The following is a 17,500-nucleotide window of genomic DNA, read 5'->3' on the forward strand; positions in this document are numbered from 1 at the left end:
ATTTTAGCTGTGACGTGAGCGCCCCCTCCTGAGATACATTCGGGTCCTACTTTGTGTCGCTTTTGTGTCCCCATAGAGTTATACTGTGACGCTCCGTCGGACTAAATCTGAGACGAAAACAACCACGAAAGTCTCATTTTACTGCTTTCCTCGCAACAACAAAGCTGCGCTGCTCTCCCAAATCTGGCGGTGACAGGCCGTCTGCCCCACACGGAATACTATCGCCATTTTATTTCATTGTGTCAACTAAATCCTCATTAATGCAAACTAGATTCATAGTCTTAGTTTTACTCTTGAGTACAATTTAATTTAGCTTCAGTCATGTTTAAATGAAAATAGCAGATCTACAAGCGTTGCGAGCTTGTATATCTGCTATTTTCAGCATGCAACCAAGTGTAAAATGACTCACTGGATCTCTTGTCCACTAGTCCCTTCCTGACATTTTAGTCTAGTTTTTATCTGTTGCGTCGGCGGCCAAATACATATATTATTTTGAGTCCTTGACATGAAATATTGAACACCACTGATACAGAAACATGAGGTATTTCAGAAAAAACTGTCAGGATTTAGAAGACTTTTTAAATGTATTTATTTCGACGTCAAGCCTAAATGGGTTATTTCAATGTCCTGACGTCTAGCATATCACCAACTGTTAGCTTCCTTCCTGACGTGCAGTTGATCCGCCAACTGTGTGTGTGCGTGCGTGCGTGCGTGCGTGTGTGTGTGTGCGTGTGTGTGCGTGCGTGTGTGTGTGTGTGTGTGTGTGTGTGTTCCTTGCGTCCTGCAGCTGATCCGTGAGCTGGGGAACATCAACGTGAAGAAGAAGGAGCCTCCGTTCTGCTACCCGTACAGTCTGAAGGCCAGAGTCCTGGTTCTGGCTCACCTGGCCCGCATGGATCTGTCTGACCACATAGACGAAGGTACAGTCTGAAGGCCAGGCCAGAGTCCTGGTTCTGGCTCACCTGGCCCGCATGGATCTGTCTGACCACATAGACGAAGGTACAGTCTGAAGGCCAGGCTGTTTTATAGGTCTGAAGGCCAGAGTCCTGGTTCTGGCTCACCTGGCCCGCATGGATCTGTCTGACCACATAGACGAGGGTACAGTCTGAAGGCCATGCAGGCCAGAGTCCTGGTTCTGGCTCACCTGGCCCGCATGGATCTGTCTGACCACATAGACGAAGGTACAGTCTGAAGGCCAGGCCAGAGTCCTGGTTCTGGTCCTGGTCCTGGCCCGCATGGAGCTGTCTGACCACATAGACGAAGGTACAGTCTGAAGGCCAGGCTGTTTTATAGGTCTGAAGGCCAGAGTCAACCAGACAGTGGCCTTGTGGTTAGAGTGTCCGCCCTGAAACTGGGAGGTCGGGGTTCGATCCCCGGCCGGGTCATACCAAAGACTGTAAAAATGGGACCCAATGCCTCCCTGCTTGACACTCAGCATCAAAGGGTTGGATTGGGGGTCAAATCTACTAATCAAATGATTCCCGAGCGCGGCGCACGCTGCAGCTCACCTCTCCTTGGCTGTGGCTCAACCGCTCCAAGAGATGGGTCAAATGCGGAGAACAAATTTCACTGCGGTAACGTGTGTGACAAATCGTATGACTTTGACTTTGACTTTGACTTTGTAACGTAGGACTACAAAATGACCCGGACGTAACGTAGGACTACAAAATGACCCGGACGTAACGTAGGACTACAAAATGACCCGGACTAAAATACCGAATATGTCCTCTCTCTCTCTCTCTCTCTCTCTCTCTCTCTCTCTCTCTCTCTCTCCAGTCATCTCGGTTCTCAGGAATTTAATAATTGTACCAAAATGTATTTAATAGTAATAATAATAATGGTATAGCACCTTTCATGACATGAAAGGCAGCTCAAAGTGCTTTACAGAGCAATGGAGGAAGAAAGAAAAGAAAAGCAAGGCATAAACATTACAAAACCAGAGCAGTGATGCAATACAGTGAAGACATGAATAACACAACATTAAAAACCAGAGCAGTGATGCAATACAGTGAGGACATGAATAACACAACATTAAAAGATCAATTAAAAGCAAGGGTGTAGAAGTGGGTCTTGAGCTGTGCTTTAAAAATGTCTCCAGAGGCTGCCTGTCGAAGGTACAGTGGGAGTTTGTTCCACGCCGTTGGCCCCTAGAAGCAAAAAGCTGCTTCCCCGTATTTTTTAGTTACCATTTTTTTAGGCAAAGCGAGCAGGCCAGCAGTGGAAGACCTTAGGGGGGCGGTTTGGGACATATTTAGGCAGGCAGTCATGTAGGTAGGAAGGTTTGGGACATATTTAGGCAGGCAGTCATGTAGGTAGGAAGGTTTGGGACATATTTAGACAGGCAGTCATGTAGGTAGGAAGGTTTGGGACATATTTAGGCAGGCAGTCATGTAGGTAGGAAGGTTTGGGACATATTTAGACAGGCAGTCATGTAGGTAGGAAGGTTTGGGACATATTTAGACAGGCAGTCATGTAGGTAGGAAGGTTTGGGACATATTTAGGCAGGCAGTCATGTAGGTAGGAAGGTTTGGGACATATTTAGACAGGCAGTCATGTAGGTAGGAAGATTTGGGACATATTTAGGCAGGCAGTCATGTAGGTAGGAAGGTTTGGGACATATTTTGGCAGGCAGTCATGTAGGTAGGAAGGTTTGGGACATATTTAGACAGGCAGTCATGTAGGTAGGAAGGTTTGGGACATATTTTGGCAGGCAGTCATGTAGGTAGGAAGGTTTGGGACATATTTTGGCAGGCAGTCATGTAGGTAGGAAGGTTTGGGACATATTTTGGCAGGCAGTCATGTAGGTAGGAAGGTTTGGGACATATTTTGGCAGGCAGTCATGTAGGTAGGAAGGTTTGGGACATATTTAGACAGGCAGTCATGTAGGTAGGAAGGTTTGGGACATAAGGCAGTCATGTAGGTAGGAAGGTTTGGGACATAAGGCAGTCATGTAGGTAGGAAGGTGCGAGACCATTGAGAGCTTTATAAACTTAATTGTTTTTAAAATCAATCCTAAAAACAACCGGAAGCAGGTGCAGTGAAGCTAAAACTGGAGTAATATGTTCTCTCATCTTAGTTCTAATTCAAACTCTGGCTGCTGCATTTTGTAGTTGTAGTTAGTTATAACTGTAATCTGTCGGTTGTTTTCTTTGGCAGTCCAGAAAAAAGTTCATTGCAGTTAAATCAAGCCGAAAAAAGACAAAGGCGTGGATTAGCGTTTTTGCATCGTCCAATGACAAATAGGCTCCGATTCGTGCAATATTTCTAAGGTGGAAAAAAGCAATCTTGGTAACATGATTAATGTGTGAATTAAAATTCAATTCAGAATCAATAATGACCCCAAGTTCTTTACTGTACTGTTACTTTCTACAGTCAGGTTGCCAAGTCTGCTTATTATTGATTATTTCTGCTCACTAGAACCGATTATGAGAACTTCTGTCTTATCCTCATTTAGCTTGAGAAAGTTCTCAAGCTACACACACATTTAATGAATGTGTGTGTGGTTGTCGTCTCTCTTCCAGACCAGGTTTATGTATTTAGTGTGTGTGTGTGTGTGTGTGTGTGTGTGTGTGTGTGTGTGTGTGTGTGTGTGTGTGTGTGTGTGTGTGTGTGTGTGTGTGTGTGTGTGTGTGTGTGTGTGTGTGTGTGTGTGTGTGTGTGTGTGTGTGTGTGTGTGTGTGTGTGTGTGTGTTGTGTCCAGATCAAAGGTTTGTGGTGAGGAAGAGTCCAGCGCTTCTTCAGGAGATGGTCAACGTGGGCTGTCAGCTGACCATGATGGCCAATAGCAGAGGAGGTACACGCACGCACACACACTCACACATGCGTGCACACACTCTAAAATGCAAGCTAAGACACACAGGCACGCGCACTCAAACCTGTACACAGTACCGATCGTTTCTGTCTTTTGGTCTTGTTTCTAAAGTGTAGTTGTTTATTTGGTCTTGTTTCTAAAGTGTAGTTGTTTATTTGGTCTTGTTTCTAAAGTGTAGTTGTTTATTTGGTCTTGTTTCTAAAGTGTAGTTGTTTATTTGGTCTTGTTTCTAAAGTGTGGTTGTTTATTTGGTCTTGTTTCTAAAGTGTAGTTGTTTATTTGGTCTTGTTTCTAAAGTGTAGTTGTTTATTTGGTCTTGTTTCTAAAGTGTAGTTGTTTATTTGGTCTTGTTTCTAAAGTGTAGTTGTTTCTTTGGTCTTGTTTCTAAAGTGTAGTTGTTTCTTTGGTCTTGTTTCTAAAGTGTAGTTGTTTATTTGGTCTTGTTTCTAAAGTGTAGTTTATTTGGTCTTGTTTCTAAAGTGTGGTTGTTTATTTGGTCTTGTTTCTAAAGTGTAGTTGTTTATTTGGTCTTGTTTCTAAAGTGTGGTTGTTTATTTGGTCTTGTTTCTAAAGTGTAGTTGTTTATTTGGTCTTGTTTCTAAAGTGTAGTTGTTTATTTGGTCTTGTTTCTAAAGTGTAGTTGTTTATTTGGTCTTGTTTCTAAAGTGTAGTTGTTTATTTGGTCTTGTTTCTAAAGTGTAGTTGTTTATTTGGTCTTGTTTCTAAAGTGTAGTGTTTATTTGGTCTTGTTTCTAAAGTGTAGTTGTTTATTTGGTCTTGTTTCTAAAGTGTAGTTGTTTATTTGGTCTTGTTTCTAAAGTGTAGTTGTTTATTTGGTCTTGTTTCTAAAGTGTAGTTGTTTATTTGGTCTTGTTTCTAAAGTGTAGTTGTTTATTTGGTCTTGTTTCTAAAGTGTAGTGTTTATTTGGTCTTGTTTCTAAAGTGTAGTTGTTTATTTGGTCTTGTTTCTAAAGTGTAGTGTTTATTTGGTCTTGTTTCTAAAGTGTAGTGTTTATTTGGTCTTGTTTCTAAAGTGTAGTGTTTATTTGGTCTTGTTTCTAAAGTGTAGTTGTTTATTTGGTCTTGTTTCTAAAGTGTAGTTGTTTATTTGGTCTTGTTTCTAAAGCGTAGTTGTTTATTTGGTCTTGTTTCTAAAGTGTAGTTGTTTATTTGGTCTTGTTTCTAAAGTGTAATTGTGTTAAAATATTCAAATTATTTTGTGGCTCTTTGTGAGCTTGTAGATCAGATATCTACAACTAGCTGCTCTTTGTGAGCTTGTAGATCAGATATCTACATCTAGCTGCTCTTTGTGAGCTTGTAGATCAGCTATCTACAACTAGCTGTAGTCACTTCTGTTGGGCTTGTTTTCATGGACCTGGTTGCTTGTTTCTCTCTCAACATTTGGCAACACACGTCATAATGGGTTTGATGTGAATGTGAACGTGCGTGGGGCGGCTGTGGATCAGCGGTAAGAGTGGCCCGACGGGAACCGCAAGGGTTCCCGGTTCGATCCCTGTGGGCTCCCCCAGAGTCGGTGTCGAAGTGTCCTTGAGCAAGACTCTGAACCCCTGATTGCTCCTGATGTGCAGCTTGGTGCCTTGCATGGTTTCCTCCGCCATCGGTGTGTGAATCTATGTAAAGCACCTTTGATGAAAGGGCTATATAAATGCACCATTTTGTGTGTGTGTGTGTGCGTGCGTGCGTGCGCGCGCGCGCCGCCTGGTCTCCATAGAGAACTGACTCAGTGTGTGTGTGTTAGGGCATTAACGACTTGAGATTTTTCCAAGTCGACTTGTCAGACAGTAAAGTCGAAGTTGAGTCGATTTATCGTTTTGTATGAGGGGGGGGGGGATACATACACTGTGCCAATATGGCACAGTGTATGTATCATCTATATGGCAAAGCGCTGATTATCAAAACATAAAACTATAATAGTAAATACTAAAACAGTGTGTGCGTCGCACACTGGTACACAGACCAGAAAAGAGAACACAACAGGAGAGGGGCATCATTGGCACACAGCGCCAGCAGCAGCGCAGCAGCACAGCGCAGCACAGCGGCCCGAGAAGTACACAATACAAAATATAACATTAACACTAGTGGCAGTCATCTATTATACATTTGAAAAGGTGTGCCCAAAACGTGTGCCCACACCAGGAAAATAAAGTCACCAGCTACTACGTCACTGACACGCTGCAACACGCTGCAACACACACTGCAACAACACACTAACACGACACAGCCTTACCCTCCGTGTCGATCCACGGCTATCTCCTCATGTCGCGCCGCACGGCCACACTCAACAACACCCGCGTAAAAATTGTCATTGCACTGCCACTAGAGCCGCCTCCCGTCCACACTCACAAACAACATCAATATCAATAATAAACACAAACACGCCACAAGCACCGACACCCCCGCCTAATTTGTTGCCAGGTCTATGAAAACAACCCCAGAAAAAATGCCATTCAACACGCTACTTACAACTCGCTTACAATTCGCGGACCTGGCAACACTGCATCCTGTTTTCCCATTGGCTACGGTTGCTACAACACGCATTTGCACTGCATCTTGGGAGCAACACAGCTTAATGTAGGGGTCACCGATTGCTGTGCTACATCCCCCTCATGTTCTCACCACCCCGTTCGGCTACACCACACACACTAACCTACACAATTCTCCACATGCAACACAGGGCCCTTATTGGCTAGCCCCCTCACATGGCGATCCCCACGCAGCCAAACACAGACCAGCCAGCCAGCCAGTATATATATACTCTATGAGCCACACACACACACCCACAACGGCCACGTTCGGAATTATCGCACTGAGCGCACTGTGCAAATGCAATGCAAACTAATAGGCGAGTGTGCTTCGGTGCGGTATTTCCCAACGCGCCCATCTCATCGACACAACGCGCGCAGTCGGATGCCAAGGTCTTCCGCGCATTATTCCTTTCCCAGTCTCACCACACCACGGACTCATTGTAACCTCGCATCAGTGTCACTGCAGACACGTAATCACACTGTGGAGGATTTGTGACTGAGTGACTGTGTGTGTGTGTGTGTGTGGTTTCATTTCAGCATGTTTTACACTGCACAGTTGCGCAGTGCACACCATGGGACAAATCGCCTTTTCACCCCCTGCCACTGTGCCCACAAACGCATGTACAAGAGGAAAACAATCTAAACATTATATACTAACGTGACGTCAGCATCGGGCAGATTAACACACACAAGCGTTATTAGTTGAGTTTTCTTATTGAAGTGCCTCTGAATTGTAACTGTGCCTTTATGTCAGTCAGCGATGCGATCCGTTGTTATTCAGCCACGCACGGACTGGAGAGAGGCGACGTGTTTCTCTCCCTTCGGCTCATGTAGCCCTCATTGTAACTACAAATATTGTTCCCGAAGAAACAATGTGGGGTCACTGCAATCCAAAACATTGTAGGCCTACTATAATGCAGTCAAGGTCCCCACAAAAATATACTACAGTATGTTCTGCTCCATTCTCAACATCTTTTGGTTTCCAAAAACACTAACTTATTGTAAGTAAACCAAAACAGTAAAAAGCAGTTTCATGTGTGCTTATTTTAATTTACTTTAATTTGCTTTGATGTGAAAATAAAATACAACAAATAATAATAATACCCATCCGTTAATACATGTGAAGGGCACAATACTGGGTTTAAAAACACAGCTGAAACATGAAGTGGAGTCTGTCAAATCTCGCAATTTCCTTCTTCCCATTGCGCTGCAACGGAACTAGGATGAGCCGCCCGAAGGGCGGCGAAATTCTAGTCAGAATACAATCTGCATTACCTTCCACGTGAACCTTCTCCTCCTCCTCCTTCCCCTCCAACTCGATAACGTTCTCATGTTAGTTTGTTACTTATTTTCTGAGCCATGCAAATAAACAACAACCCGGACCGCACTGACCGGAGACGGAGAGGTTCATATGATGTGCCCCGCGCGTAAAGCTAAACCAGAAACAGGAGTCATTGCGTCAGCACGGATGTAGCCTCGGAAAGCCAGACGTTTTATTTCCAGCATGGAGGTGAGGGGGATATCGTTTGGGGATAAAGTTTGCGTGCTTCTATCTGTTACTTCTCTGACGCAGCGCAGTTCAAACTTCAAATTCAGCCAGTCAATAGTGGGACACCGCGCGCTGAGAGCCACATACACAGCTGCAGTTGGTTTTTAATTAAGGGCGCGTTCTGAACTTCTGAATGCAATGCAAACTAATAGACCAATTATTTGTTTACAAACATTGGGACTGGGCGCACGGGTGACTGTTTCATGTAATCAATTCCCAACAGTGTTGCGCACAGAGAACAGCTGATATACAAGCTCACATCGCATCGCAGATGCGACTGTTGTGAGCGTAGAGGTCTGCGTGCGCGACACCATCGCGGGACGAAGCATAAATTATACTTGATGGGCTGCAGGTGCGCGTGCAGCCGTGCACAAACAGGCTCTGCTGCCGTGTTCATGAGCGCACCTCCCGTTCTTATGACAGCGACTGGAGGTGTGGTTTTGAATTGCTATTATTGTTCAAACACAACAGAAACCAAGGATTGACTTCTGTCCGTGACAATAATCAATGCTACAGTTTTAATTCTGTACGCACGCACACAGAGCAAAACATATGATATGGGGAAAACTTCTTTTTTTTTTTTTTTTTTTTTACTTTCGACGACTCCTAATCTGAATCGACTTGTGTTAATGAAATCGATAAATCGATAAATCGATTTTTTAGTGAATGCCCTAGTGTGTGTGTGTGTGTGTGTGTGTGTGTGTGTGTGTGTGTGTGTGTGTGTGTGTGTGCGCAGGGTTCCACGCTCCTCGCCTGGTCTCCATAGAGAACTGACTCAGTGTGTGTGTGTGTGTGTGCGTGCGCAGGGTTCCACGCTCCTCGCCTGGTCTCCATAGAGAACTGTATGAAGCTGACCCAGATGATCGTTCAGGGTCTTCAGGAGACCAAGTCTCCTCTGCTGCAGCTGCCCCACTTTGAGGAGGAACACCTCCGATACTGCATCTCCAAGAAGGTGTGTGTGTGTGTGTGTGTGTGTGTGTGTGTGTGTGTGTGTGTGTGTGTGTGTGTGTGTGTGTGTGTGTGTGTGTGTGTGTGTGTGTGTGTGTGTGTGTGTGTGTGTGTGTGTGTGTGTGTGTGTGTGTGTGTGTGTGTGTGTGTGTGTGTGTGTGTGTGTGTTTTATAGTGTTCTATATTCCAGTATAAAGTACATACAGTCCAGGACCTGGTCAGTGTTATAATATTAGTGTTCTATATTCCAGTATAAAGTACAGACAGTCCAGGACCTGGTCAGTGTTATAATATTAGTGTTCTATATTCCAGTATAAAGTACAGACGGTCCAGGACCTGGTCAGTGTTATAATATTAGTGTTCTATATTCCAGTATAAAGTACAGACGGTCCAGGACCTGGTCAGTGTTATAATATTAGTGTTCTATATTCCAGTATAAAGTACATACAGTCCAGGACCTGGTCAGTGTTATAATATTAGTGTTCTATGTTCCAGTATAAAGTACAGACAGTCCAGGACCTGGTCAGTGTTATAATATTAGTGTTCTATATTCCAGTATAAAGTACAGACGGTCCAGGACCTGGTCAGTGTTATAATATTAGTGTTCTATGTTCCAGTATAAAGTACAGACAGTCCAGGACCTGGTCAGTGTTATAATATTAGTGTTCTATGTTCCAGTATAAAGTACATACAGTCCAGGACCTGGTCAGTGTTATAATATTAGTGTTCTATGTTCCAGTATAAAGTACAGACAGTCCAGGACCTGGTCAGTGTTATAATATTAGTGTGTTATATTCCAGTATAAAGTACATACAGTCCAGGACCTGGTCAGTGTTATAATATTAGTGTTCTATGTTCCAGTATAAAGTACAGACAGTCCAGGACCTGGTCAGTGTTATAATATTAGTGTGTTATATTCCAGTATAAAGTACAGACGGTCCAGGACCTGGTCAGTGTTATAATATTAGTGTTCTATATTCCAGTATAAAGTACAGACGGTCCAGGACCTGGTCAGTGTTATAATATTAGTGTTCTATATTCCAGTATAAAGTACAGACGGTCCAGGACCTGGTCAGTGTTATAATATTAGTGTTCTATATTCCAGTATAAAGTACAGACGGTCCAGGACCTGGTCAGTGTTATAATATTAGTGTTCTATATTCCAGTATAAAGTACAGACAGTCCAGGACCTGGTCAGTGTTATAATATTAGTGTTCTATATTCCAGTATAAAGTACAGACGGTCCAGGACCTGGTCAGTGTTATAATATTAGTGTTCTATATTCCAGTATAAAGTACATACAGTCCAGGACCTGGTCAGTGTTATAATATTAGTGTGTTATATTCCAGTATAAAGTACAGACGGTCCAGGACCTGGTCAGTGTTATAATATTAGTGTTCTATATTCCAGTATAAAGTACAGACAGTCCAGGACCTGGTCAGTGTTATAATATTAGTGTTCTATATTCCAGTATAAAGTACAGACAGTCCAGGACCTGGTCAGTGTTATAATATTAGTGTTCTATATTCCAGTATAAAGTACATACAGTCCAGGACCTGGTCAGTGTTATAATATTAGTGTGTTATATTCCAGTATAAAGTACAGACGGTCCAGGACCTGGTCAGTGTTATAATATTAGTGTTCTATATTCCAGTATAAAGTACATACAGTCCAGGACCTGGTCAGTGTTATAATATTAGTGTTCTATATTCCAGTATAAAGTACATACGGTCCAGGACCTGGTCAGTGTTATAATATTAGTGTTCTATATTCCAGTATAAAGTACATACAGTCCAGGACCTGGTCAGTGTTATAATATTAGTGTGTTATATTCCAGTATAAAGTACAGACAGTCCAGGACCTGGTCAGTGTTATAATATTAGTGTTCTATGTTCCAGTATAAAGTACAGACAGTCCAGGACCTGGTCAGTGTTATAATATTAGTGTTCTATATTCCAGTATAAAGTACAGACGGTCCAGGACCTGGTCAGTGTTATAATATTAGTGTTCTATATTCCAGTATAAAGTACAGACAGTCCAGGACCTGGTCAGTGTTATAATATTAGTGTTCTATATTCCAGTATAAAGTACATACAGTCCAGGACCTGGTCAGTGTTATAATATTAGTGTTCTATATTCCAGTATAAAGTACAGACAGTCCAGGACCTGGTCAGTGTTATAATATTAGTGTTCTATATTCCAGTATAAAGTACAGACGGTCCAGGACCTGGTCAGTGTTATAATATTAGTGTTCTATATTCCAGTATAAAGTACATACAGTCCAGGACCTGGTCAGTGTTATAATATTAGTGTGTTATATTCCAGTATAAAGTACAGACGGTCCAGGACCTGGTCAGTGTTATAATATTAGTGTTCTATATTCCAGTATAAAGTACAGACAGTCCAGGACCTGGTCAGTGTTATAATATTAGTGTTCTATATTCCAGTATAAAGTACAGACGGTCCAGGACCTGGTCAGTGTTATAATATTAGTGTTCTATATTCCAGTATAAAGTACATACAGTCCAGGACCTGGTCAGTGTTATAATATTAGTGTTCTATATTCCAGTATAAAGTACAGACGGTCCAGGACCTGGTCAGTGTTATAATATTAGTGTTCTATATTCCAGTATAAAGTACAGACAGTCCAGGACCTGGTCAGTGTTATAATATTAGTGTTCTATATTCCAGTATAAAGTACAGACGGTCCAGGACCTGGTCAGTGTTATAATATTAGTGTTCTATATTCCAGTATAAAGTACATACAGTCCAGGACCTGGTCAGTGTTATAATATTAGTGTGTTATATTCCAGTATAAAGTACATACAGTCCAGGACCTGGTCAGTGTTATAATATTAGTGTTCTATATTCCAGTATAAAGTACAGACGGTCCAGGACCTGGTCAGTGTTATAATATTAGTGTTCTATATTCCAGTATAAAGTACAGACAGTCCAGGACCTGGTCAGTGTTATAATATTAGTGTTCTATATTCCAGTATAAAGTACGGACGGTCCAGGACCTGGTCAGTGTTATAATATTAGTGTTCTATATTCCAGTATAAAGTACATACAGTCCAGGACCTGGTCAGTGTTATAATATTAGTGTTCTATATTCCAGTATAAAGTACATACAGTCCAGGACCTGGTCAGTGTTATAATATTAGTGTGTTATATTCCAGTATAAAGTACATACAGTCCAGGACCTGGTCAGTGTTATAATATTAGTGTTCTATATTCCAGTATAAAGTACAGACAGTCCAGGACCTGGTCAGTGTTATAATATTAGTGTTCTATATTCCAGTATAAAGTACAGACGGTCCAGGACCTGGTCAGTGTTATAATATTAGTGTTCTATATTCCAGTATAAAGTACAGACAGTCCAGGACCTGGTCAGTGTTATAATATTAGTGTTCTATATTCCAGTATAAAGTACATACAGTCCAGGACCTGGTCAGTGTTATAATATTAGTGTTCTATATTCCAGTATAAAGTACAGACAGTCCAGGACCTGGTCAGTGTTATAATATTAGTGTTCTATATTCCAGTATAAAGTACAGACGGTCCAGGACCTGGTCAGTGTTATAATATTAGTGTTCTATATTCCAGTATAAAGTACGGACGGTCCAGGACCTGGTCAGTGTTATAATATTAGTGTTCTATATTCCAGTATAAAGTACAGACAGTCCAGGACCTGGTCAGTGTTATAATATTAGTGTTCTATATTCCAGTATAAAGTACAGACGGTCCAGGACCTGGTCAGTGTTATAATATTAGTGTTCTATATTCCAGTATAAAGTACAGACAGTCCAGGACCTGGTCAGTGTTATAATATTAGTGTTCTATATTCCAGTATAAAGTACAGACAGTCCAGGACCTGGTCAGTGTTATAATATTAGTGTTCTATATTCCAGTATAAAGTACGGACGGTCCAGGACCTGGTCAGTGTTATAATATTAGTGTTCTATATTCCAGTATAAAGTACAGACAGTCCAGGACCTGGTCAGTGTTATAATATTAGTGTTCTATATTCCAGTATAAAGTACAGACAGTCCAGGACCTGGTCAGTGTTATAATATTAGTGTTCTATATTCCAGTATAAAGTACGGACGGTCCAGGACCTGGTCAGTGTTATAATATTAGTGTTCTATATTCCAGTATAAAGTACAGACGGTCCAGGACCTGGTCAGTGTTATAATATTAGTGTTCTATATTCCAGTATAAAGTACAGACAGTCCAGGACCTGGTCAGTGTTATAATATTAGTGTTCTATATTCCAGTATAAAGTACAGACGGTCCAGGACCTGGTCAGTGTTATAATATTAGTGTTCTATATTCCAGTATAAAGTACGGACGGTCCAGGACCTGGTCAGTGTTATAATATTAGTGTTCTATATTCCAGTATAAAGTACAGACGGTCCAGGACCTGGTCAGTGTTATAATATTAGTGTTCTATATTCCAGTATAAAGTACGGACGGTCCAGGACCTGGTCAGTGTTATAATATTAGTGTTCTATATTCCAGTATAAAGTACAGACAGTCCAGGACCTGGTCAGTGTTATAATATTAGTGTTCTATATTCCAGTATAAAGTACGGACGGTCCAGGACCTGGTCAGTGTTATAATATTAGTGTTCTATATTCCAGTATAAAGTACGGACGGTCCAGGACCTGGTCAGTGTTATAATATTAGTGTTCTATATTCCAGTATAAAGTACAGACAGTCCAGGACCTGGTCAGTGTTATAATATTAGTGTTCTATATTCCAGTATAAAGTACGGACGGTCCAGGACCTGGTCAGTGTTATAATATTAGTGTTCTATATTCCAGTATAAAGTACGGACGGTCCAGGACCTGGTCAGTGTGAAGGACAGCGATCGTCGCTCCATGCTCAGATTCCTCGGGGAGGAGAAATATGACGAGGTGATGTCGGTGCTGGGAAGCTTCCCTCACATCACCATGGAGACCAAACTACAAGGTAGGTATGCACACACGCACACACTATGCGTGTGACATCATAATCATCATCATCATCATCATACCCGGAGGTTTTGCGGGAACGCCCACTGAGTTGTTAAAAACAAAAGTACTTTCTGGCCTTGACAGCCCAGACATCCAAACAGTCCTCTGTGATTGTATTAAACAACGTCAAACTCACCAATATTGCAGCTGTATGGAAAGTTTGAATTATCCTCTTTCAAACTGCCGAGCTTTTCTTTCATAAAAATCGCACCTCTGTGAAGTGAGGGGCGCTCTTATCATCAAAGTGAATTAAATGTTGTAAGGCTTATGTCAGCTAAACATTATGTCAGCTAAACATTATGTCAGCTAAACATTATGTCAGCTAAACAATTTACAATTTAGGCTTTTAGCAGACGCTCTTAATCCAGAGCGACATTAAGCAAGAACAAAAATCATGGGAATACATCACATATGTAAAATGCATTTATCGCGAAACATGCGTAAGCTAAGAACGTGACTAGAACATATCTATATAATGACACTACATCTAGGCCCTCATTTATCAATTGAGTGTAAATTCTGCCCCAAATTCGAGTGTAAGATTCGTAGTACACCCACGTCGGGTCGGCATTTATAAAGTGATCGCAGACAGCTAATCCTTCCTAATTTCATTCCTAGCAGTAATAAATGTGACAGCTGAAATCAATCTGGCACGCCCTGTGAAATCAAGCCTCGCCCTCGTTTTTGCGACATGAACAACTGCAATACGACCTGGAAACCATGGATACAGGGAAAACTAGCTGCCCGCCTCACCCCCCTCTCTCATACACACACACACACACGCACGCACGCACGCACGCACGCACGCACGCACACGCAACTTGCAAGCCCAACTTACTGGTGTGTTGTATCTTAAATAAATAAAGAACGAACACCTGCATGAATTAAATAAAGCTGTAGGCCTCCTACCCTGTCTGTTTCCCTCTCACCTCGCTTGCCTTTCTGTCATGTCCACGCACGCACGCACCTCAAGGCTACATGACGCATCGCATCGCCATGAATGGAATACGTTTGTAGGCCTATAATAATTTTACCCATTCGTGCGCAGTGCACGGCGAAGGCGATCAGTGAGACTGCGCACTGCTGTGATAAGTCCTGTGGGTGAGTGATGCCTGCATGAGAGATAGGCTACCATGTCGTCAAGGCAGTCATAATCAAGGTTTATGGAGTGATTTGATCATTGATGAACGAATCATAAACATATGGATGAAGGAAGGGGCCGCACGCCCCCCTCCCGACCCCCGAAAATGATCTCGCTTTTATCTGAACTGTCAAAGCGCTTATTTAAATGGTGAATGATTAAGCCCCTTACGCCTGCTACAATTGCAAATAGGCAAGCTGTATGATTGTCATTGTCACTTGGAAATAAAGGCGTGCAGTCCATGTGCCTTTTTTTTTAATATCACAGTGATTCTATAGGCATCTGATGTCACGCTCATGCCGCATGCGATGCGCTCCCAAATCATCTCACAAGTGCGCTCGCATAACAAGGCCAGTAAAGCACTGTTTGATTAAGCACAAACTAATACATTGTAAACATGTTATATTGTTTTTAATTGCGCGATTTTAATTACTTGTAAAGTTGGAAATCTCTCTTTTTCTATTTCTTTTTTTTTACATGTATATACATACAGTTTATATTAACATTTTAGGAGTAAAAACATATGTTTAGATTCCTGTGACAGCGTGTCAGCAGTTCAGACAATGCTGCTCCGCTGTTCTACGACAGAAAAACAGGTGAGGACAAAGCGTACGACAGCTCCCGACCAGACGTGATTTTTGTCCTGGCTCAAGTTGAAATTCATGCTTTGGCGCAAATCGTAAATGCCGATATTAGTGTTCTATATTCCAGTATAAAGTACAGACAGTCCAGGACCTGGTCAGTGTTATAATATTAGTGTTCTATATTCCAGTATAAAGTACGGACGGTCCAGGACCTGGTCAGTGTTATAATATTAGTGTTCTATATTCCAGTATAAAGTACAGACAGTCCAGGACCTGGTCAGTGTTATAATATTAGTGTTCTATATTCCAGTATAAAGTACAGACAGTCCAGGACCTGGTCAGTGTTATAATATTAGTGTTCTATATTCCAGTATAAAGTACGGACGGTCCAGGACCTGGTCAGTGTTATAATATTAGTGTTCTATATTCCAGTATAAAGTACAGACGGTCCAGGACCTGGTCAGTGTTATAATATTAGTGTTCTATATTCCAGTATAAAGTACAGACAGTCCAGGACCTGGTCAGTGTTATAATATTAGTGTTCTATATTCCAGTATAAAGTACAGACGGTCCAGGACCTGGTCAGTGTTATAATATTAGTGTTCTATATTCCAGTATAAAGTACAGACGGTCCAGGACCTGGTCAGTGTCCCGACCAGACGTGATTTTTGTCCTGGCTCAAGTTGAAATTCATGCTTGTCCTGGCTCAAGTTGAAATTCATGCTTTGGCGCAAATCGTAAATGCCGAAAATTGCGGTAATTTCGGCGTACACCCATATTTTGGCGTACGCACGGTTGATAAATGAGGGCCATAAACTATAACTAGAACATATCTATATAATGACACTATACATATAAACTATACATATATGCTATACTATGCTGTACATATATACTATGAAGTGCTATGACTACATACAATGCACTTATTGTGCTGTCTACATGACATGCTATAAGTCTGTTTCAAATGCTATATAAGTCTAAGAAGTGCTGTCTAAGGGGGGTAGGGTAAGTGCTATGGGTCATGGTGGAGTCTGAAAAGGTGGGTTTTCAGACTACGGCGGAAGATCGGGAGTGATGCTGCAGTTCTGATTGCAACGGGAAGTGCATTCCACAGTTTTGGAGCCAGAAGGGAGAAGAGTTTGGGACGTGTGGAGCGTTGTCCCGGCGTTTTTAGTGAGGGTACTTCCAGCTTCCCTGCGTTGGCTGATCTGAGTGCGCGGGAGGGTTTGTAGGGTTCAATCATGCTGGCAAGATATGGGGGAGCCATACCTTTGGTTGCTTTAAATGCCAACATCAGAGTTTTGTATTCTGTGCGGGCAGCGACCGGGAGCCAGTGCAGGGAGCGGAGCAGGGGGGAGACATGTGAGAATTTTGGCTGGTTGAAGACCAAGCGAGCTGCGGCATTTTTGTCATTATGTCAGCTAAACATTATGTCAGCTAAACATTATGTCAGCTAAACATTACCTATCATGACATTCTCAAAATAGAGCCAGGTAGAAAGGAAAGTATTCACAAAGTTCTGTCTGTCTGTCTGTCTGTCTGTCTGTCTGTCTGTCTGTCTGTCTGTCTGTCTCCAGTCCTAGACGATGAGGACAGCAACAACATCACAGCAGGATCCATCGTCACGGTGACCGTCACCCTAAACAGGAAGAGGATGGTGGTGAGACACACCCTGTTTACACCTGGGGGTCAATTTACCTATTTACACCTGGGGGTCAATTTACCTATTTACACCTGGGGGTCAATTTACCTATTTACACCTGGGGGTCAATTTACCTGTTTACACCTGGGGGTCAATTTACCTATTTACACCTGGGGGTCAATTTACCTATTTACACCTGGGGGTCAATTTACCTGTTTACACCTGGGGGTCAATTTACCTATTTACACCTGGGGGTCA

The 17,500-nt window shown here is 42.2% G+C and overlaps 1 protein-coding gene across 2 annotated transcripts in view; it reads left to right on the forward strand.

Moving 5' to 3' along the window:
• sec63 (SEC63 homolog, protein translocation regulator) overlaps positions 1-17,500 on the forward strand; it is a 72,837-nt gene that overhangs the window by 38,178 nt on the left and 17,159 nt on the right. The window contains exons 10-14 of one of the 2 annotated variants that reach the window (XM_079531325.1): positions 788-920; positions 3,701-3,793; positions 8,713-8,858; positions 13,681-13,828; positions 17,178-17,257. In XM_079531325.1, the coding sequence (XP_079387451.1) occupies positions 788-920; positions 3,701-3,793; positions 8,713-8,858; positions 13,681-13,828; positions 17,178-17,257 (600 nt within the window). Of the gene's footprint in view, positions 1-787; positions 921-3,700; positions 3,794-8,712; positions 8,859-13,680; positions 13,829-17,177; positions 17,261-17,500 lie in introns of both variants that reach the window. The other variant, XM_079531324.1, reaches the window with a different exon arrangement.

This window comes from Electrona antarctica (assembly GCF_951216825.1).
Source record: "Electrona antarctica genome assembly, contig: scaffold_104, whole genome shotgun sequence".
NCBI lineage: Eukaryota > Metazoa > Chordata > Actinopteri > Myctophiformes > Myctophidae > Electrona > Electrona antarctica.